At 33.4% G+C, this 23,108-nt stretch overlaps 1 protein-coding gene across 4 annotated transcripts in view; it reads left to right on the top strand.

The window, feature by feature from the left end:
• Positions 1-23,108, top strand: part of VPS13C (vacuolar protein sorting 13 homolog C) — a 165,423-nt gene that overhangs the window by 74,297 nt on the left and 68,018 nt on the right. For all 4 annotated transcript variants that reach the window (XM_081137882.1, XM_081137883.1, XM_081137884.1 and 1 more), the window contains 16 exons: positions 653-769; positions 1,677-1,780; positions 1,985-2,152; positions 2,620-2,924; positions 4,552-4,699; positions 5,938-6,046; positions 9,597-9,733; positions 11,422-11,578; positions 13,365-13,444; positions 13,907-13,966; positions 14,629-14,785; positions 16,696-16,812; positions 18,089-18,192; positions 18,861-19,028; positions 20,472-20,776; positions 21,684-21,831. In XM_081137882.1, the coding sequence (XP_080994008.1) occupies positions 653-769; positions 1,677-1,780; positions 1,985-2,152; positions 2,620-2,924; positions 4,552-4,699; positions 5,938-6,046; positions 9,597-9,733; positions 11,422-11,578; positions 13,365-13,444; positions 13,907-13,966; positions 14,629-14,785; positions 16,696-16,812; positions 18,089-18,192; positions 18,861-19,028; positions 20,472-20,776; positions 21,684-21,831 (2,384 nt within the window). The remainder of the gene's footprint in view (positions 1-652; positions 770-1,676; positions 1,781-1,984; positions 2,153-2,619; positions 2,925-4,551; positions 4,700-5,937; positions 6,047-9,596; positions 9,734-11,421; positions 11,579-13,364; positions 13,445-13,906; positions 13,967-14,628; positions 14,786-16,695; positions 16,813-18,088; positions 18,193-18,860; positions 19,029-20,471; positions 20,777-21,683; positions 21,832-23,108) is intronic.

Genomic DNA, 23,108 nt, shown 5'->3' with positions numbered 1-23,108 from the left:
TTACAAATACGGAAATCAGGATCCAGAGACATGAGGCCAGGGGTATAAGGATAGCATGTAATTGGTCAGGAGCCTAGATTTTGGACCAGAGAGAACTCAGTTCAAATCCTGCTGCTACTTAAACTATGTGACCATAGGCACATTATTGAACTTCTCTGAGTTTCAGTGTCCTTATTCAAATTCTTTCCTTTTAAATTATAAAAGTAACACATCTCACTATTAAAATTGAAAACTCTACAGAATATATAAAGCAAAAGGAAGCATTTAAAATCTTTAAGAATTTTGTTGTTGTTAAATTTATTGGAGTGACATTGGTTAATAAGATTATATAGGTTTCAAGTATACAGTTCTCTGATACATCATCTGTATATTGCATTTTGTGCCCATCACCCAAAGTCAAAATCTTTTTCCATCGCCATATATTTGACCCCCTTTTACCCTTTCTTACCCCCACTCACCTTCCCTCTGGTAACCACCATACTGGTGTCTGTGAGTTTTTGTTCGTTTTCCTTGTTTGTTCATTTGTTGCTTTCAGTTTTATATCCCACATATGAGTGAAATCATGTGGTTCTTAACTTCTGTCTAACTCTAATAAGGTTTCTCTAACTCTACTAGGATTTCACTGTGATAGAATGCTTTGTTTTATTTGTAGTGATTGTATCCCCTAAAGACAGTGACATTATTGGCTTCAGGCTGTTTGCCAAGTTGAATGCCTTCTGTGTCAATGTTTGTGAAGAGAAGAACAATATTGCTGAAATCAAGATTCAAGGTAAAGTTCTCATAGTATTAACATTTGTTCAAAAGGTAAGGTATTTTTTTGTGTGTTTTTTTTTTTTTTAATGCTAAAGAATATACAAATGGAGGGCACTGAGCTGTGAAAACTGGATACTTTTATTTTACAACATAATTAGACTGCATGCCTCCTTAACTCTTTTGGATGTAGATGTTGATCAGACTCTGACCATCAAATTGAACCACACACATTGGTCTTTTGCACCTTTCTGAGAGTTGTCTCTGAGGTGAGAAGGATTACTAATGTTAATGTAGAGATGCTACTGCCTATCTGAAATGAGTGTCAACCCAGAATTCAGGTAAAGGTCTATGAATATGCTTTATCTTGGTACATATGTAAAGAAGCTTTATCATAAAGAATAAACCTGTAAGCCCACTATGTTCTTTTAGGCAAAAGCTGCTAAAAGTAATCTAGCTTCTTTCTCTGACTCTGTCTTTATCAGCTCAGTGTGATCTGCTAAAGGTAAATATGTTTAATGAAATTCTTGAAGAATTTAAAAAGCAGAAAACGAGGATTTTTGTCTTTGTTCTTTCCAAACTGGAAGTGCATCTACTAGTCTGAATTTAATTCATGAGACTTTTATAGCTTCCATGTAAATGACTGGATATAAAGGATTAACTAAAATCCCAAGATAACCTTTTTGCACTAGATGTAGTTTTTTTTAGAAGGTGAAAAATTCAGTAATTATTTTTTAATGTTAACAGGTTCCATTGTTTATAAAACTAAAAATATCTAATATCTTGACTTGTTTATCAATTGGGAGTTCAAACATTGCTAAATTTATAAATATATCACCCCCAAAATAAAATTATGCAATGGAAAGAAGCATCTTAAGATCTTACTTTGTTAGATCTACAGCAATTATAATACTTTTTTTTTTCAGGACTCGATGCCTCTCTTCTTCTTCAGTCAAGAAAACAGTCTCTGTTTGCGAGACTGGAAAATATTATTGTCACAGATGTTGATCCTAAGACAGTTCATAAAAAAGTAGGTGACAGTAAATAGTTAATATTTTTTGATGATTGAATATGAGATGTTATTTTTAAATATATTTTATTTTTAAAATATTAATGAAATATATTTTGATCGAAAATTGTTTCTATAATGATTATAAATATAAGCCCTTTTTAAATGGGCTTTTAATTTGTTGTTATCCTCTTGGATGATTACATTCAAATCTCTGCTTTTCAGGCGGTGTCAATAATGGGAAATGAAGTTTTTCGTTTTAATTTGGATTTGTATCCAGATGCTACTGAGGGAGATTTCTATACTGACATGTCCAAAGTGGATGGTGTGGTATCACTGAATGTTGGCTGCATTCAGATTGTCTATCTTCATAAATTCCTCATGTCACTCCTGGTAAAATCACTATTTACGTATTGACTAATCAACTTAAAATTAAGTCTGATAATTATGATTGCACATATTACAAACTTTGGATTTTAGGGTATGCACTGTTTTGATAATAGATGTTATTTATGTATTAATGTAGAGGTCAGAACCTCTCTTTACAGTTGAAATCTGAATCATTTAATGATTTTTATCTAGAAGTGTAATTATTTTTACTAGAACCTACTGAAACCAAATTCTCAAGTACAAAGACTATTGCAAATATTTTTTCTCTGTTCCTCCGCCATATAAATGTAGTTATAATTACCCCTTCTCAGGTAGCTCATAAATATGGATGGATAAACTCTTGAAAAAGAGCCCTCAACTGAAAGTTATCTATTGGAAAAAAATTAGCACATAAATAAAATGAAGATGGTGTTATTAATGATGTGCTTGTCCTCCGTTTGAATTTCTCCTTTTATATTTTGTGTTCATAGAACTTCCTGAACAATTTCCAGACGGCCAAAGAGGCTCTGAGTGCTGCCACTGCCCAGGCTGCAGAAAAGGCTGCCACGAGTGTGAAAGATCTTGCCCAGAGGAGTTTTCGTGTTTCTATCACTGTTGATTTGAAAGCACCAGTTATTGTCATCCCACAGTCTTCCATTTCCACCAATGCAGTAGTGGTAGATCTTGGGTTAATCAGAGTTCAAAATCAGTTCAGTCTGGTGTCTGGTGAAGACTACTTAAACCCTCCAGTAATTGATAGAATGGATGTACAGCTAACAAAGCTTAAACTTTCTAGGTATACTCTCTCAGTAATTATGGATTTAAGTATTATTCAGTGTTTTCCATGAAATTTTATGACCATTGAAATCCATACCCAACATTGTTTACATGTGCTTTAACTTTATCTATATACATATTATTACCATTTATGACATTAAAATTTTATTTTATTTTTTTATTGAGTATAATACACATATTACATTATATGAGTTTTGGGTGTACAACATAATGATTCAGTACTTACATATAGCATAGCAAAGTGATCACCACAGTAAGTCTAGTTAACATCTTTCATCATGCATAGTTACAAAAATTTTTTTCTTATGATGAGAACTTTAAAGATCTATTCTCTTAGCATAGAGAATAGATCACCATGCTGTACATTGTGTCTTCAGGACTTACTTATTTTATAACTGAAAGTTGAAACATTTTTTGCTAAACCGCTTGAGAATAGACATCTTATATGGTGATTGCCAGAGGGAAGGGGGCAGTGGGTGGATGTAGAACAGGATAAAGGGGGGATGATAAATGGTGATGGAAGGAGGCTTGACTTGGGGTGGTGAACACACAATAAATATACAAATGATGTATTGTAGAATTGTATATCTGAAACCTATATAATTTTATTAACCAATGTCACCCCAATAAGTTCAATAAAAAGAGAAAAGAGACATCTTAAACACATTAGCATGTGTTTCCTAAGAACAAGGATATCTATCCTCTTATATAACCATAATGCAAATTCCATATTTATGCAAATAACCATAAATTCTGAAAATTTAATATTGACATAATACTGTTACCTAATATGCAGTCAGTATTCAGATTTTACTTGCTGTGCCGAGAATGTTTATTATAATTTTTCCCTGGATCCAGGATTACATATGGAATTTAATTGTATCCTATATTACTAAGGGGGATTGTGTACTAATAGACACTTATTCTGGAGTAGCTCTTCACCCTTTCTTTGTTTTTTATGATGATGACAATTCTGAAGAATAGTGTCTAGTTTTTTCATGGAATGACTCTTAATTTTATTTTGTCTGGTGATTTTTCATGATTTAATTGACCTTATACATTTTTGGCAGGAATACTGTATAAGTAGTGGTGTATTGGTGGGGCTCATACCGGAGGACACTTGAAAGTCTGTATATAATTCACTTAAAAATCATTTGCTACCCCATCCAAGGATATTTAGATATCCTGAATAAAAAAAGAATGATTACACAGCAAGTCCAGAAAATAATCCTGGTAAAGAGCTTTGTGAAACTCCTTAGGAAATGATACTTATCTTGCCATTTTTTTCTTTAATCTGTACTGATACCCATATTATTTTTTGAACAGCTGGATTTGATGATTTCCCCCCATATCTTCAACAATATGAGTTTCTTTTTAAAGTTTACTGTCACCTATCTTCTGTTTAAAGAAAAAAGTTTTCTTAATGGCTGATTATATATCATATTTTAATCTGTTCTGGCTAGTGTATTATAGATTAAGTTAATGACAGACTGAGTTTGGAAAACTCTAACAGCTCTATTTCAAAACGATGTTAGAGCAGCAACTTCTGACTTTGTATGTTTTTCACAGTATGTTGCACTTCCTCTCTCTGTTTATGCATTCATATCAATTCTATTTTTCATTAGGACAGTGATCCAGCCTGGCATTTCCCATCCTGATATTCAGCTGTTGCAGCCAATTAACTTGGAGTTTTCTATAAATCGGAATCTAGCTGCATCCTGGTACCACAAGGTGCCCGTTGTGGAAATTAAAGGACATCTTGAATCAATGAATGTAAGTTAAAAGAAATCTTTGTTACTGAAATTTTAGACTCTGAAGACTTTCTCAATGTAAATCCAAGTGAAATGTGTAATTTTTTACTGATTGATGTGAGAAAAATGTCAGCATGATGTCCAAGAAAGTCTTTATTATTCTTAGTAGAATTTAATCCTCAGTTACACGTGATTAACCTTTCCTGTTGCTTAGTCTCCATCCGAGGGTGTGTTTTCTGTGATGCTTAAGGAGAGTGGAAGGGGGAGGGAAGAAGGGGGGAGAGAGAAACACCCGCCCCAGTGGGGCTGGAATTGAACCTGCAACCCAGGCACTCGCCCTTGACTGGGAATCGAACCCTTGACCCTTTGGTGTGCGGGCTGATGCTCTAACCACTTAGGCACACTAGCCAGGGCCATCATAATTAACTTTTAAATTTGTTGTATGTACACATTAGCAGAGGTCTGTATGTATTTATTAGTAAATTATTTATATCATATTACGTGTCATTCTATATATTATATATACATATTTTTATTTTAGGGATATCTAAGTACCACTAAAGTAATTATAACATTGACAGAAATGCCTGTATTTTATATTTTAGGTGGCCTTTTTATTCCATTCAGATTGTTGTTGTTTAAAAGTTGTCTTTATGGGCCTGGATTGGGTGGCTCTGGTGCGAGCTTCAGCCCACACATTGAAGGGCTGAGGGTTCAATTGCCAGTCAAGGGCATTTTCCCAGGTTACAGGTTTGATCTCTGGCCCTGGTCAGGCACATTCAGGAGGCATGCAATCGATGTGTCTGTCTCCCATCGATGTTTCCCTCCCTCCCTCCCCCCCCTTCCCCTCTCTCCCTCATCCCTCCCTCCCTTCTACTCTCTCTAAAAAAAAAAATCAATGGGAAGAATATCCTCAGGTGAGGATTAACCAAAAAAAAAAAAATAGTGGAATTTGTTTGTTCCTTTAATTTGTCACATTTTAAAAATGATCAGATTACTTTAATCATTATTAAGTTAAGTAGATGGAACTGATATTGACTCATAAATCACATTGTTTTTCTCTAAATACTTTCCTATCTTTCAAAATAGACATTTTGACATGAAATAAGTAGTGAAATACTTGAGTGGGTAATGAATGTATAATTTTTCAGTCATTGTTAAGATTATTCTATCCTTAAAGTTTTGTTATATTCTGTATTAAATTTTTTGCATTTTAAAATGAAATATCTTTATCTCTTCTTTTAACTTCATATTTTGCAGGCTAGTCTAAATCAAGAAGATCTTAATCTTTTATTTAGAATACTAGCAGAAAATCTTGGTGAGACTACTGAAGACTTGAATAAAGTGAAACCAAGAATACAAGAGACAGGTAAGAGGCTGGCAATAGGTGGCATAATACATGTGTCTATTTATTTTACAGTTTTCCAGTGGAGACAGACAATAAAGATGAAATAAACAAGTGTATATTTACATATGCAATTTGTAGTAACAAGAAAACAAATAAGGTGGTATTGAATACAATCATAGTTTGCTTTTCAGTTAAGCAAATAGTCAGTTTTAGTTTCACACTTCTGAGTTGCGTAAGGTAGGAGAAGACCATAAATAAGGGTTTCAAATTGATAGTCAATTCTTGGAATAATTATTGTAGGAAAAAAATTTTAGGTTGGCGCTAGACTATGGCAGCATATTTGTTCTGATTTTCAAATAAGAGTAATAAAGTATCTGTAAGAATTGGAATGGTTGATACATTTCCATTCAACAAAGATACTGAAAAAATTCTTTAGTAAAAATGCAAAGAGAGTTTAGATTATTAGTTTTTAAGCTGTTTTATATGTATGTATATATACATACACACATATAATTTTTTTCAAAGAAATGGTACCATCATATATGTATGTGTGTGTGTGTGCATGTTTGTGTATTTCTATACTTTAAAAAAAATTAACAGTGTATCTTAGTGTTCATCCTATATCTGTCTATATCTATGCAATATGTATAGAAGAACTGCCGCATCCTTTTTGATGGCTTCCTGGTATTAAATTCTGTTGAAGTATTATAATTCATTTAGGAAGACCCTGTTGATGGACATTTCAGGTTGTTTTCAGTCTTTCACTTTTAACTTATTGCATTGAATATCTTTGTACATACACTTTTACAAATGCATGAATATGTGTAGGAGAAATACCAGGACTGCTGGATTAAAGGTATTTAATCGTTTTAATTTAAATTAATTTAATTAATACATTTAATAAAATAAAATTTTGACAGATCTTGCTAGTTACTTTACATAAAACTTGTACTGCCCGGCTGGGCGTGGCTCAGTGGTTGAGCATTGACCTAGGATCCAGGTGATCGGGGTTCGATTCCCGGTCAGGTCACATGGTCGGGTTGCGGGCTCGATCAGTGACTTTCTCATCATTGATGTTTCTCTCTCTCTCCCTCTTCTTTCCTCTCTTTGAAATCAATAAAGATACGTAAAAACAAAAAAAACCCTTGTACTAATTTTGCACTCCCACCAGGCTTTTTTGTATATACCTTTTCTAACAGCGCATTATCAGATTTAAAAAGTTTTGCCTGTTTCCTAAGTGAAAAAAGGTGTTTCACATTATTTTTTTCATTTTTAAAAAACTCTTTAACCTGAAAGTAATATAATGCTATATATAAATTATATCTCAAAACAAAAAACAAAAATTCCCTAAAACTAGGTAAAAAAAGCCCTTTTACTGCGTGTATATTAATACACAAAGTAAAGTGCACAAATCTTAAGTGTATAGTTCAATGAGTTTTTACACATGGCTACACCAGTATAATCACCATGATTAAGACAGAGAACATTTACAGTATAGCACCCCAGAAAGCCTCCCTATGCCCCTTCACATATAGTACCCAGTGCCCACCCTGACTTCAGATGACCCAGAATTAACTGCCATTCTAATTGGTAATGCTGTAGGTAGATTAGTTTTGTCTCCTTAAATTTCATAAGTGGAAACAGGATTACTTTGGCTTTTCACTGCCTCCATTCAGCATTTTGCTTGTGAGATGCATCCACATTGTACACAGCCGTGGCGTGTTCCTTTCTGTTCCTGTACTGTGTTCCTTATGTGAACGTGTCAGAGTTGAATTTCATCCGTCAGACATTAGTTGAACATTTGGGTTGTTTCCAGCTTTTACTGTCATGAATAAAGTTGTCATAAACGTTATTGTAAGTGCCATTTCACATAGACAAATACTTTTTTTTATTTAGATATATAGCTAGGAGTAGAATTAGTGGGTCATATGTTGTTTAGCTTGAATAATTTATGCCAGATTATACCAAATGTTTTCAAGTGGTCATACCAGTTTACTTCCCTACGAGCAGTAGGAGTATAAGAGTTACAGTTGTTTCACATTCAGGTGTTCGATATTGTCAGTCTTTCAAAATTTAGCCATGCTGATGGATATGCGTTGATATCTCTATGGATTTTTTTTGTTCCCTAATTACTAATGAAATTGAAAACCTTTTCATATGCTATTTGCTATTTGGATATCCTCTTTTGTGACATTACTATTCAAGTCTGTTGACCATTATTTTTATTAAGATGCTTGTTTTTTTTGTTTTGTTTGTTTTTTAATATATCTTTATTGATTTCAGAGAGAGGAAAGGAGAGGGAGAGAGAGAAATAGAAACATCAATGATGAGAGAGTCATTGATTGGCTGCCTCCTGCACGCCCTTGACTGGGGATCGAGCCTGCAACCTGGGCATGTGTCCTGACCGGGAATCAAACCCTGATCGCCTGGATCCTAGCTTGATGCTCAACCGCTGAGCTACGCCCGGCCGGGCAAGATGCTTGTTTTTTTCCTAATTGACATATAGAAATTTTTTATTCACTCTGGATACATGTCCTTTGCTGGTTATATGTGTTATATGTATATGTATTGGTATATGTGCAGAACTATATTCTCCCTCTCTTCGGTTTGCCTTTTCACTCTTACTGGGTCTTATTAAAAATCATCAGTGCTTTTTATTTTCTATTTAAGAAATCTTTGCTTATTCAGGAGTTGTTTTATAAAAGTAAAATAGTTGCTAGAATTATTTCCCCTGGATCACATTATGTTTGGAACAGTGCTTGGCATAGGCGATAATTAAGAAATTTTGCCCTATGCATTGCTTTCTCAAAGGTAATAATTAACAGCAGTGGTTTTTTATCTGGGTTTCTGGTACTGAATCTATAGGAACCTCAATTTTGTCACATGTGAAATGAGAGCAATGAAGTTTTATCTCATAAGGTTGTTGTAAGAACTGAATGAGATTATCCATATGTAGCCCTTATTGCAGTGTCTAGCACAGAGGTAAGCACTTAGCACAGAGATAGCTGTTACTAGTTCTGTGTATTATAGTTTAGAGAGCAATTTTATTGCATTTGAAGGTGTATAAATTTCAGGACATTATATTTACTTTACTTCTTGGTATGCATAAATGGTTCTAACCACTCCCACTTTTTTTCTAACCATATAAAACTCCATTCTGTTTGCAAAACCTATCAGGATGTTACTTCTCTATGGTTTTCCACAACCTCTTTTCTTATTCCTGGAATGTCTCCTCTGTGTGAGGAAGTCCACTTGAATGATAACTCTCCTATTAAATTTTTCTTGACCTCCCATAACAGTGTCATGCCTAGTTCTGTGCTTTCTGTGCATTTTTATACTAACATTGGCTTACTTAATGTGACTAGGTGTAGCCTGCTTATTTTGTTTGTATGTTAAAGTATATGTCTTTTCTACTACGCCATGAGTTTTCTAAGGGGTAGAGCTGTGTATTGCTAATTTATGGATTTTCAGTGCCTACACTAGGTTAAGAGTACTTATATAAGCCCTCAGTGAGTATTTGTGGAAGAAATGTGTGAATAGAAGTGAATATGTTTCTTTTAAATACCTTTAGGTGAAATTAAAGGGCCTCTTGACATCTCTTTACCACAAAAAGATGTATGTATTTCACAAGATACTTTAACAGCTGGAATGGAAGAAATTAGATCTGTAGACATCATTAATGTGCTGCTGAATTTTGAAATCAAAGAGGTATGTAATTTTCATGTGTTTTTATAAAGCAAGGTGGATAAATAATGGATATTTAGAATTACCTCTACTAAAATAAACTTGTAGATTATTGATATAAATGAAAAACTATAATTCGTATGTAGTAGTGATGTTTTAAAATTTGAGAGTTTATTTAAGATGAGTTATATTTGAGGGATATAATATTTCATAGAGAAAATGGTAGCATGCCCTCTAATGTGCTTTTCAAATGATTTTAGGATAGTTGGAAGGTGGCTTGCTTTGGATTTCATATAGGAAAGACAGGAAAGGGAAACGGTGACAGAAAAATCCTGTGCAGATTTTAGAAATCATTAATAGAATAAAACACAATATGTCTACATTTTTAAAATGTTTGATTACCACTGTCTGCTTTTCATCTGCAGATTCTTGAGGGAAGAATAACTATTTTCCTCTTCTGTATTCACACGTTTAACAAATATTCATTGCACGTGCTTAGTGCTAAGAATACAGAGGTAAAAGGCATAGACTCTGAATTCAAACGAGAAAACAAACAATTAAAATTTTGTTAGTGCTCCCATTAAAAATGTTCCAAGTGGAGCTAGTGGCAGTGATGGCAGGGAGAGGGCACCTAAGCAGTCTGGGAGGGTCAGGGAATATTTCCTGGAAGGAGTGACAGTTGAGCTGAATTTCTAAAGGAGAATAAGATATAGTCTGAGAAAAGGGGTTCAGGAAAGGGGCTAGGACAAACTAGAAAGAAAAACAGGCATAAAATTGTTAATATGTGAGACAGCATAGTGGACACAGGGACTTTTGCAAGAACTTCCTCCAAGATCCCTTCATCATTAAAGAATTGTATAGAGGTTATGTTTTTTTCTCTGAGTTAAAAATGATAAACTTTTAAACAAATCAGTTCTACTTTTTTGATCTGAAATATATGTTTTGAAACTAACTTCTTTCATGTTAAACATCTGCTGTTTTTCTGGTTAATATTTAAAGATTGTTAAGCTTTGATAATTGAAACATTGATAGATGATTCATTCTATTTCAAATGGGCTTTATTAATATATACATAGGAAATCTATAAGTCCTTTTTAGTATAATTTGTGATACATATTATTACAATTCCCTTTACTTAGGACAGTGATTGGAGTAGGGGGAAGCAGTTTGTGCACTCTCTCAGGCCGATAGCATTGTCAGAAGACATTTTTGGTTGTCACTATCTGGGGAGATGGAGCTATTGGCAACCAGTGGGTAGAGACCAGTAATGCCACTAAACATCCTACAGTGCACAGGACTGCTCCCCACTATAAAGAATTATTTAGCCTAAAATGTCAGTGGTGCCAAGTTGAAAAACCTTCCCTTAGGCGTACTATAAAAATTGACCTTTTATCTCACAGACTTTCAGATGAAAGGCCATTCATCAGACTAGGACTTCTGGGAATTAGGGAGAAATACTTTGTTGTGTTTTTTTTTTTTTATCTATACCTTGAAAACCACTAGAATATAGTGGCAGTGCTTTAAAAGTCTGAACAAGTAAATGTGCCTTCCAAAGTAAATAGCACTAGGCAATTTCCAGGCAAATAGAAGTAAACATCTTTACATTGTGTGCATTTTTGGGTTCTATCATTATGGATGGTTATTAAGTTGTTCACTTATTTTCATAGTATATTAATAAAATAGTTTGTGGTAATACTGCTACTTTTTTCTAGGTTGTGGTTACTTTGATGAAAAAAGCAGAAAAGAAAGGAAGGCCCTTACATGAACTAAATGTCCTCCATCTTGGAGTGGAAGCTCAAGTGAAAACCTATGACCTAACTGCTAAAGCTTATCTAAAAAAAATTAGTATGCAGTGCTTTGAGTTTACTGGTAAGTGTGACGTTTAGTCTGTAAATTATCCATGCAATACCTTTTTGTCAACATTAAGCGTATATATTAGTGTCATCATAAGTATTTAGTTTAAATTTATTACATTAATACAAAGGAATTTGATATTTAAAAATTTATTATCTATGTAGTTATCATAAGTAAAACTAGATCTAAATATATGTCTGTATTTACCATGAAGTAGAATATATCTAAAAGAAAAATGAAATATTTGTCTTCAGTGTCTATATGTTACACTTGAGTACTTATAAAAGGGAACATTTGTTTTTTAATCCTCATCAGAGAATATTTTTTCCACTGCTTCTCAGAGAGAGTGGAAGGGGGAGAGCGGGAGGCAGAAGGAGGAGAGAAAGAGAGAGAGAAACATCAGTGTGAGAGAGACACACTGATTGGTTGCCTCCTGCACAAGCCCCGACCAGGGCCAGGAATCGAGCCTGCCACCGAGGTGTGCCCTTGACCGGAATCAAACCTGAGACCCTTCAGTCTGCAGGCGGAAGCTCTAACCACTGAGCGAAACTGGCTGGGGCAAAGGCAGCATTTCATTATATTGCTATGAGAACTGACAAATTAGGAAATCAGAAACCAAGTACAATACCTAGGTATAGAGCACAGGGACCCTTTTTGAAAAGGGGAGTTAATTTACTAGGAAATAACTTTTTGTTTATGCTTTTATTTATTTTTAAATTATATCAGTGTTTTAAACTCATTTTTAATGACATTAACTTATAGAGGTGGGAGAAGTAGGTTTACAATTTTTTGTATGAAAAAGACATGCAGGTTATGATTATTATAATAGCTTTATTAAATAACACTGTGTTTTGCATGCTCACAACTGCAGACCTACTTTTGCCCATTCCTGTATATGTATAAAAATAAAAATTTAAAAATACAGAAATATATAGAAGAAAAACTTAACATCACTGGGTAGCCTCACTCCCTAGGGTGAGAATTTTGTTCACTATGGTTATTTGGCATAGTATTGATGGAACTGTGAAACATTTGAATTATATATTGCTCTTAGGATTAGAATAAATTTAAGAACAAGGCTAACAGCATGGCTCAGTATAGACATTGTTCACAGTCCATTTAGTGTTGATTGTCTTGGAACCCATGTGTAATGTGACTGAGGAAAAAAACAGCACATACATTTATCAAGTGTTTCTGAGAAAATGTCACACATGGTAATCATCTGATTTGAAATGAAATAAAGTAAGAAGGAAATATTAAAATACTATGGATAAGTTAACTTCCTTAAAGCCAGGATGTTAAAAAACGATAAATTCTATTTTGGGTACAAATAAAATAATTTTAAAAAATACTAAGTTATTCTTTAGTGAGTATCCTCAACCTTTCAAATTCACTTTCTAAAGTGGATCAAGCCAACTTTTAAAGTTGCTATGGGTGTTTAAAGTTTATAGTAACTCTTTGGGGTAACTTGAAGTAAAGCAAATTTACATTGAGAATAACCCCTAGTTTATGCATTTTATAGCTTTGTTTTTTAGTATATTCTGATTGGTTCAAATGAGTAATACCAGTAGTAACTAAAAAATGTTACAACATTTTTAATTGGCAGGTGCTGGTTTTTCATTTTTATGGAATTTTGTTGTTTTATTGATGTATGATTTATATACAGTAAAATTCACCCTTTTATAGTGTACAGCTTTGTGAGCTTTGGCAAACATATGTTTGTGTAACTGACTGGTCTGTTTTAACATATGTTTAAAATGTTTAAAAGACTTAATGATTTACCCCCTTTTTTCTCTTTTAGACTCTAAAGGAGAACCTCTTCATATTATTAACTCTTCTAATGTAACTGATGAACCCCTTCTGAAAATGTTATTGACAAAGGTACCTCGTTTCATTTCTAGGATTCTTTAATACATATATATGAACTTAGACATTTCCCTCATATTTAATATTTTAATTTTCTCCCTTAAAATTTTTTATCCTAGAACTGGTTGATTATAGTGAATTATGCAAGCATCTGACAACCCTGGAAATCTCAATAATCTTCTGAGTTAACCCTATGTTTTTAAATAAGTGAGAGCATATAAAGTTCCATTGTCATTTGAAGCAAAATTTGTTGTAATCTGGATATGCTAGCATTTTCCTCTAACTGTAGCATTTGACTTTTTGCTTCTGTAGAAAGCGAGAAATGCTTCCTTATGCAGTTATTTTTTTTGGCATGCTCTTTGCCTTTAAGAAATAATGTTTATAGTATTTTCACAGCATACAGTACTTTGAAAAGTAAAGAATATATCTAATTTTTAGTGTTTGCAACCCAGTGGTTTAATCCCCCACTATTTGCAGGCAGACAGTGGTGGACCGGAATTTAAAACCATTCATGACAATACCAAACAGAGACTGAAGGTAAATCTTTTCTAATTCACTATAAGGCTTAGTTACATTAATGAGTCAATCTAGCTTCATAGCCATCTTTAGTTGTGAGATTGTAAATTCTAAAGTTAAAATAGGGGTGGTAATAATAACAGCTCTAATCTTGTAGGTAAGAGAAATGCATATAGAGTTTAAATAAAATTTTTAAAAAGAGTTGATTTGATAATCTACAAGATTGTTTCCTAGATTTGAATTAATGATTACTTGTTGAGTACACAGATAGTACACTTTTTAAGGGAATTTTGTTTGCTATGGTTATTTGGCGTAGTATTGATGGAAGAGTGAAATGCTGGAATTATATATTGGTTTTAGGATTAGAATAAATTTAAGGACAAGGCTAACAGCATGACTCAGTATAGACATGGTTCACTGTCCATTTAGTGTTGACAGTCTGTCTTGGAACCAGTATGTAATGTTACTGACCTAAGTGTGTCCTGATAATACTTTCTATATCTTTACTTAAAACCCATCAAGTTCTGGTGAGGTTAGAATTATGGTAAAGACTGACATTGTAATAGTGAGAGTTTTTTTAAGGCCCTTAATTGAGTGATTCTTGTGCTACTTGTGTATGTTGAAGTGTAACATAAAAATGTTACCCTACCTGAAATCTGCCTCTCTAATGTTTATTATCGTAGGTTTCATTTTCATCCTTAGACTTAGTACTTCATTTGGAAGCTCTGTTGTCCCTCATGGGCTTTTTATCATCTGCTGTTCCATCCTCTGCACCTTCTGAGAAGGAATCTGAGCTGAAAGCACTTGTGGGGGAGTCCAGAAGTATCATTGTCAAAGCTGGTATGAACTTTTGAGTCGTAGTCTAATACTTTCTGTCTGAACTTTAATAACTTTAATAATCATATAGTAACTTACATTTTCAAGCTAAAATAAATATTTAGCACCTTAATGTTACAGTTGCTCTGACAGATTAGGTTAGTTTCAAAAGAAAGCAGCTTATGGGTAATTTAGGGAGGGATTTAAAATAAATAATATTAAAAATGTATTTATATTTGATTTCACTGTCTAGCTTTTACATAAAATAAATTTGTATATATATTTGAATTAATGTCTCTGTAGCCTTCACACCAATGAAAGTGAGAAAGGAAGAAATTAAAATATGAATATAATCATGCAGAGTAACAAAGGCCCATTTTAGTCCCTCAAGTAAATCTACTTGGTGCTCAACAGTTTTAGGTGCTTTTGCAGGACACAAAAGGAAGAATCTCATGGAAGAGTCTTACTCACTTTGGTTTCTAATCAAACTATATTTAAATCACATACTAATATGGGTACATGTTCCTCAAACATATGACTTACGCTATGAAATATTAAATATGATGTATCCTGAGTGAACACGATAATTTTAATGAGTTTTCTTTCATATCATATGATTTGAATATCTAACATCTCGCAATTTAATTTTCAGACCATTGCCAGTTTAAGTTATATGAATCTTACTGGCATCTTTCAAGTGTAAAGGTTCGGATTTTTTTTAAACCAGGGAGCAGAGCAATATTTTGCTGTAAACTAGAGTAAAAGAGTTTTACTTTAGTTGTAATTTACTTGTTACATTAACATTTGTGGACATACTTATATAAGATAGATGCATACACTGTTGAATAAATGAAAAAGCAGTGTTTATGTTCACCATAAACCACAAAAAAATTAATCCAAAGAAAGATTCTTCAGTTATGCTGTGTATTTGGTTTTTAAGGTTTGATATGGTACTTTAATTTTTTAATATATCTTTATTGATTTCAGAGAGGAAAAGAGAGGGAGAGAGAGAGAAACATCAATGATGAGAGAGTCACTGATCGGCTGCCTAGCCCACAACCTGGGCATGTGCCCTCACCGGGAATCAAACCTCGATTGCCTGGATCCTAGGTTGACGCTCAACTGCTGAGCCACGCCCGGCCGGGCGCTACTTTAAATCTTAAGTGAAAAGAGCTTATTATCTTGGTGGCTAAGAACTTATGTCCCCATGTGTTTACATTTTATAGGAAAAGGCCTGTTTCCCTCAAGCAAGACAGAGCTCCAGGAAAATATGTCCTGGATTTATCAGTCAGGACCTGGACTGAAGTGGGTTAAGGGATCCATTTGATTGTGTTCTTACACACATACAAACACTTACATCATAAAATAGTGTTTTTTTTGTATTTTTTTAAACTTCAGTCCTTTGTGTTCATTTTCATAGGATTTATTTCAGGATTTTTCATGGAGAAAAAGGATATAATGTAGAGAAATTTATCCTGTAGTGAATCACATGTATGTGTCATAGGTAACTAAATGCACTGCATCAATTATTTATTACTATTTTAATTTTTCATAAAATATTATTCTTTGATCTAACATATGATATTAAAAGGAATTCAAAATAAAAATTTAGCTTCAATAGCATTCTAGAATTTTAACATAGAGGGCTGTTTTCGCCCAGAAGAAAAATTATAGTAAAGGTTCCATTTAGCAAATTGTGCTTTCAAGGTGGTGTTAAAGGCTGCCTTTATGCTTAATTTGGAGGGCAACCTGCCAGGTTTTGTCTGATGGACATTTGGAAGTTGATTCAAAATTCATATTAATTTTATGTAATCTTAAGGCCTTTTTGGTTCTTCATAGTTCATAATGTACTTTTATTTTATTGAAGTTGAGATTATTTTGTGTTTTATTCTATGATCTTTGCACTTTGCTGATCACAAGGTTTCTATTTTCAGCATCCAGCAACACTTCTCAAGGTGATGTGTTTGACCTAAAGGTCATGGCTGAATTAAATTCGTTTAATGTCTTGGTCTGTGATCAGAAGTCTAACATTGCAGATATTAGAATACACGGTAAGTAATAATTACTTGGTGTATGTATTTCTGTTTCCTTATGTAGATCTCCAGGAAGAATGAGCATGTGCCTGGTACATTTCTCATGAGTCATCTTTTGGTTTACTTACATGGAAGACTCATGCACACTTTTCAGAGTTGTACTTTGAAATCTTAGAAGTAAATTTGTTAGATTCATGGCTGACAGATAATTCCTATGTATTTTTTTCCCCTATGTATTTTTAAAATTTCAGAATAAGTCTAAGGCTTAACCTCTTGTGTTCTGCTTGCATTTTCAGAATAATATAACTTTAAACTGTGAAATATGTATCATGATAATATCTCAGTGGGTAAAGAAAATGTCAGTATCCTTATTGTTATATTTTGTACTTATATATCATCAAAGAAAGAAGTTTTTAAAAGAAATTTTGTAACCTTTACATACCATCAGCTTGATATAGGATGAGTTCAGATTATTCCATGGGTTCTGGCGCCAGCTTGCCAAGGTTCAGTTTTGGCTGTAACACTTACTGGCTGACCTTGAGCAAATTGATTAACCTTTTTGTGCCTAACTTTCCTTTTCTATAAAATGGAGATAGCTGTGATAATTATTTATGGGGTTGTTGTAGGATTAAGTTTACATATTTAGAAAAGTACCTAATACATTATAAGCAGTTAAAAAATGGTTAAAAATCAATTTCATGAAACGAATGTTTTATGTTTGGTATGGTAATGGTTTGGGTTGATTACCGGGTCATAGCTGTAGACATTCTTTCTGTACTGAGGAACTGTTTTAGAAATCATTATGCCTTTAGAAATTATGAGGATGATAAAAAATTTTTTGGAGAGAAATCTTAGAGGATTGCATTTTAGATAGTTTATTATAGAAAGAATGGGACTTATTCATCAAATTATATTTATTTATGCATATTTATCAGACAATAGTTCTCATAATGTAATGTTTATGGAATGGCTGTTGAACAAACATCGTGTGTCTTTCTAAATGACCACTTTTGATCTTGCCAATGTACAGGGCATTTGTGTTTGGAGACCTGTAATTAATTTTCCTTGAAAAAATTTTTTTTAAATTTTCACTTTTATTTATGAGATACATGTAGCACTTAAAGATACAATCTTTCTTTGGAATCTCATACATAGAAGGAAGTTGATGCTTTTAATATGTCTAATACTAAGTAATTTTTATTCTGTATCTTGGTAGTGTATTGTTGAACTTAAATACCACTGTGTTGGTTCTCTTGGACTGGGTGAAAATTTGTAAATTTTATGTTTCCCATAGGAATGGATGCCTCTGTTTCTGTGAAGCCAAAGCAAACTGACATGTTCGCCAGACTTCAGGATATCGTAGTTACCAACGTTGATTTGATGTCCATTCACAAAAAGGTAATTTAATAAAAAAGGTTCATGTATTGAAATTTATTTTTATCCTTTGGTTTTGTGATGCCTTTATCCATTTGTTCAGTATATATTTATTGTCTGTCATGTGTTAGGTACTTTGTTAGGGGTTGGACATGAATGTGGTCATAGTCTGCTTTCACATCGTATGTGGACTAGGTGATTTGTAAAAGTTCTTTCTGACCAATTAAGTGCTTGATCTCTCCATTGATAAAACAATTTTTATAGATGTAGGAAAAAGTTATTGTCAAGTATAATGTTTTTAATTAATAATTTGTTGAAAGTTGATTTTAAATGGTGCTTCTTCGTCCTAGCCAGTTTTACTCAGTGGTTAGAGCATCGGTCCACAGACTGAAGGGTCTTGGGTGTGATTCCAGTCAAGGACAAATACCTTGGTTGCAGGCTCAATCCCTGGCCTGGGTTGTACAGGAGGCAACCAATTGATGTGTCTCGCATTGATGTTTCTCTCTCTCCCTCCTCTCCCATCCACTCTTTATGAAAAGCAATGGGAAAAAAATCTCCTCTGGTGAGGATAAATAAATAAATAAATAAATGGCGCTTCTTCATATATCAATGATTCTGTAATAAGGAAACTTATTTATAATACTGTGATACAGCTATTTTGATGTAATAACCAGTTAATTTAATACTTTTAGGCTGTCTCTATTTTGGGAGATGAAGTCTTTAGGTTCCAAATGACTCTCTATCCTGATGCCACAGAAGGAAAGTCCTATGCCGATATGTCTAAAGTAGATGGCAAACTTAGTCTCAAAGTGGGCTGTATTCAAATTGTTTATGTTCATAAATTCTTCATGTCCCTTCTGGTAAGTTTATTTTTTAATATATTTATTCCTCACTGAGGCCCAAATCTTTGCCTATATATCTGGACATAGATAGTGAACATTTTTACTAATGGGGTTGTGTGTAAACACCCAAGTGTTGAACAGAATATTATAGTTAAGGAAATCCTTTATATGATAGATAACCAAATGAATTTTTGTTATCATTGTTTTGAACATATCAACTATTATGCTTTGACATTTTCATAGTTATATATTTAAAAAGTACTTTTTAGCCCAGCTGGCGTGGCTCAGCAGTTGAGCATCGACCTCCAGGAGATTGAGGTTGGATTCCTGGTCAGGGCACATGGCCGGGTTGCGGGCTCAATCTCCAGTAGGGGGTGTGCAGGAGGCAGCCGATCAGTGACTCTCTCATCATTGATATTTCTATCTCCCTCTCTCCCTCTCCCTTCCTCTCTCTGAAATCAGTAAAAGGTGTATTAAAACAATTTTTTAAATTGTGCATGAAAAAAAAGTACTTAAAAAAAAAAATCGGGGGCTTTTAAGTGCCATTTGTTTTATGAAATACCCTTAAAGGTATTGAGCTAAAATAACTTTTTAAGGAATTCATCAGGCACTTGAAGGCCTGAAATTGGACCTTACAGCTTTTGGTTATAATTGTGATCAACAGGCCATAAAAGTCTATTTGTTTTTGAAGTTATTTATTTCCATGTAAGTTTTATAGGTTAAATCTACCTATGCCTCTTAGCAGGGCAAAAATTCAAAGCTTACAAGTTATAGATTTCTACTTAAGCCATCATGTTTTATTTTTCAGGGAAGTACTTTATTTGGCATGAGGGGTGTTTAGGTTGCTTTGTGTTATTAGTGGATGAGTGTGAAGAATATTACTTCTAGTACTGATCTTTTTTTATTGGGAAAAATCTTTGTTTTTAGTTGAAATTGAGATGAAATGCATCTTACTCTAAAAAAAGAAGTTTTGACTCTTATTAATAATAGCAAGATTGTAGACATTTAAGCATGTTTTGCCTGAATATACTTTAAAAAAATCTTCAGAAATAAGCTGACAAAACCGTAATTTCTAAGAATAACTTTATTCCTATGATTTAGAGGTATAGATTTGAACTTAATTTGGGAAAAGTAAAGTACTCTCCTTCATTTCTTTATTTAAATTTGAGTTTAAAATGATTAACATTCATGAGTATAAAGGAGATTTAAAAGAATTGTTACCAAAATTTTTCATAAGAACCAAATAACTCTGAAATACATAAATTGAAAGGACTCTACCTTCCTAGAAGTAATTATTATCTTTCTAGATTTTACTCTCTTCATAAACACAATCACAAATAACAACTCTTTTCTATTACCTTTTATTTAATTTTTCTTTTTAAAATAAATAATTTTTAAGTTTTTCCTTTTTAAAATAAATGTTGGTTTTTGGGAACTCTAAATATCAGTCTCTTCCAACAGAACTTCCTCAACAATTTCCAAACTGCCAAAGAAGCTTTGAGCGCAGCCACAATACAGGCTGCAGAGAGAGCTGCTTCCAGCATGAAAGACTTGGCTCAGAAGAGTTTCCGCCTTTTGATGGATATCAATTTGAAAGCACCAGTTATTATCATCCCTCAGTCTTCAGTATCACCTAATGCTGTGATAGCTGATCTGGGTTTAATCAGAGTTGAAAACAAATTTAGCTTAGTTCCTATGGAACATTATTCTCTTCCCCCAGTCATTGACAAAATGAACATTCAACTCACTCAGTTGAAACTCTCCAGGTATAAATATATAATCCAATTGTGTTACTTCGTATAAATAGAATTTTCATAGACTCCTTCCAGAGGTAAAATACTCTAGTTATTTGTGGTTCTCATTTCTTATTTTTTCAAATTATGAAACCTTGACTATTGGTGTTTGGTCAGTGGTTAGTAGCGGTGTACCTCATAGTATCTGCATTTTCTCAATGTGATTTTTTCCATTCTATAAAAATTTCCTAGTACCTAATAATACTTAATTCAGATTTATTTTTATTTACGTTTTTACTTTGTACATAATTATTTTCTATAGATGGGAAAAACTTCTTAAAATGTAATAAAATTTAAGATTTATTTTTCATTTCTAAACCTTGTCACATTTGGGAATTCTCAGTGAGGTTTATAAAGGATTATTGCATATAAATGGGAAAGTGTCAGCTCTGTTAAATGACAAGAGTACTTATTTGGTTGTGCAAATGGTTGTTGGCAGGCAAGCTAGAAATGACTGTTACCATATGTTTGCTTAACTTCTGGGTTTGATGAATTTCCCCTTTAGTTTGGAGAAGTACTGATAACACAAGCTGAGGGTGGAGTAACTGCTGCGTTCTTTGCCCTCCTTTTTAGGAGGGTGTAGCATTTTTTATGAAATTGCACTATTCGCTATTATTAAATAGTCCTTGCGAAAGATACTTAATAGTTCAGGAATTGTGCTCCCTGGGATTTGTGTCTTTGAAGTCAGCATAGGCTTTGTTTTAGAGAATTCTGCATGTAAGCTTGATTTATTGATTTGTGAAAAGAAACATTTTCTAAAAGAATTCTGATAGCCTTTAGTGTTTAGGAAAATGCTAGGTAGAAACATAAATAATATGATAGTCTTCATTTTAAAATATAAATTTCAAAACTATAAAATAAATTCTTGTTTATCTTTCAGAACTATCTTGCAGGCTGGCTTACCACAATATGACATTGAAATTTTAAAACCAGTCAACATGCTTTTGTCTATACAGCGAAATTTAGCAGCAGCATGGTATGTGCAGATTCCAGGGATGGAGATAAAAGGAAAACTAAAACCTATGCAGGTAAGTATATGTATAAAAATACATGAAAATTATTCTGGCCCAGTGGCTCAGTTGGTTGGAGCATCACCCCGTACACCAAAAGGATGCAGGTTTGATCCCTGGTCAGGGCCCATACAGGAAGCAACTGGTCGATGTTTCTCTCCCCTCCCCCCCCAAGTTAATAAAAAGAAAAACATATCCTTGGGTGAGGATTAAAATATTTATATACATATGTAAAAAAAAAATATATATATATATATATATGTATGAAAATTGCTAGATAGGCTTTTATCATTGATTATAGTGCAGTTCCAGTGTAATCAGAAGTGATGATACATTAAAAAGGAATACTTGAACTGCAAATGAGGTCATCCTAGTTTCCTGCACTTTTCTTTATTTCATTTTAGTCATATATTTAGTAAGGCCAGCAAGAAGTCTCAGATGTAACCTGTTGGAGTTCACTGAAAATATTACTTAGTAATTTTGGAAAATTCTATTCTAATTTTAAGGCAGTTAAATTATAAGAGTATAAAGTGATATTTAGATACTGCATTCAAAGCACCTTAGTATTTTTATGTACAAAATCACTCTTTTAGTAAGAAAAGTGGACATTTAAAACAGGTGAGTGTATTTGGTAAGCATGTAAATACAGCAATATTTTTAAAAGTGTAGTTAGCAAAACGTGTAGGCTCACGGGAAAGGATGATACTGGTCAAAGATAGTCATGGAAGTGGGAATCTTATGATTCTTGTGTGCCTGTGTGTGAAATTGTTGAAGCCCAACAGTAGGGGATAGGGTACTGGTGAGTGTGACCAAACAAATAGTGTGTGTGAAAAACAAATAAAAATTTAGTAATTTAGTGATTTCTGATATCTGTGATTATTTCAGAGTTAGTTCTAAAATCAAATAGAAAGGGTCAAAGGAGCTGAATTCTACTAAGGAAGAAATTAAAATTGAAGTTTGTTGTAGGAATGTCCTGTGTGTAGTATGAGCAGATACATTATATGAGGAACAGTGTTTAGTTATTCATAGAGAATTCTCTATTCCAAAGTGTGAGATGACTTTTTTTATTTATTTATCTTTATTGTTGAAAGTATTATAAATATCTCTCTTTTACCCCCATTGATCCCCTACACCCTGAACCCCTCCCCCAGGCCTTCATCACACTATAATCCGTATCCATGGGTTATGCATCTATGCATATAAGGTTTTAGGTTAATCTCTCTCTACTCACCCATCCACCCCTGCCTTCCCTTTAAGATTTATCAGTCTATTCCATGCTTCTATGTCTCTGGATC

The sequence above is a fragment of the Miniopterus schreibersii genome (genome assembly GCF_964146895.1).
Source record: "Miniopterus schreibersii genome assembly, chromosome: 1".
Classification (NCBI taxonomy): Eukaryota; Metazoa; Chordata; class Mammalia; order Chiroptera; family Miniopteridae; genus Miniopterus; species Miniopterus schreibersii.
The sequence above is the reverse complement of the archived record's forward strand: the minus strand, read 5'-3'. Positions and strand labels throughout refer to the sequence as shown.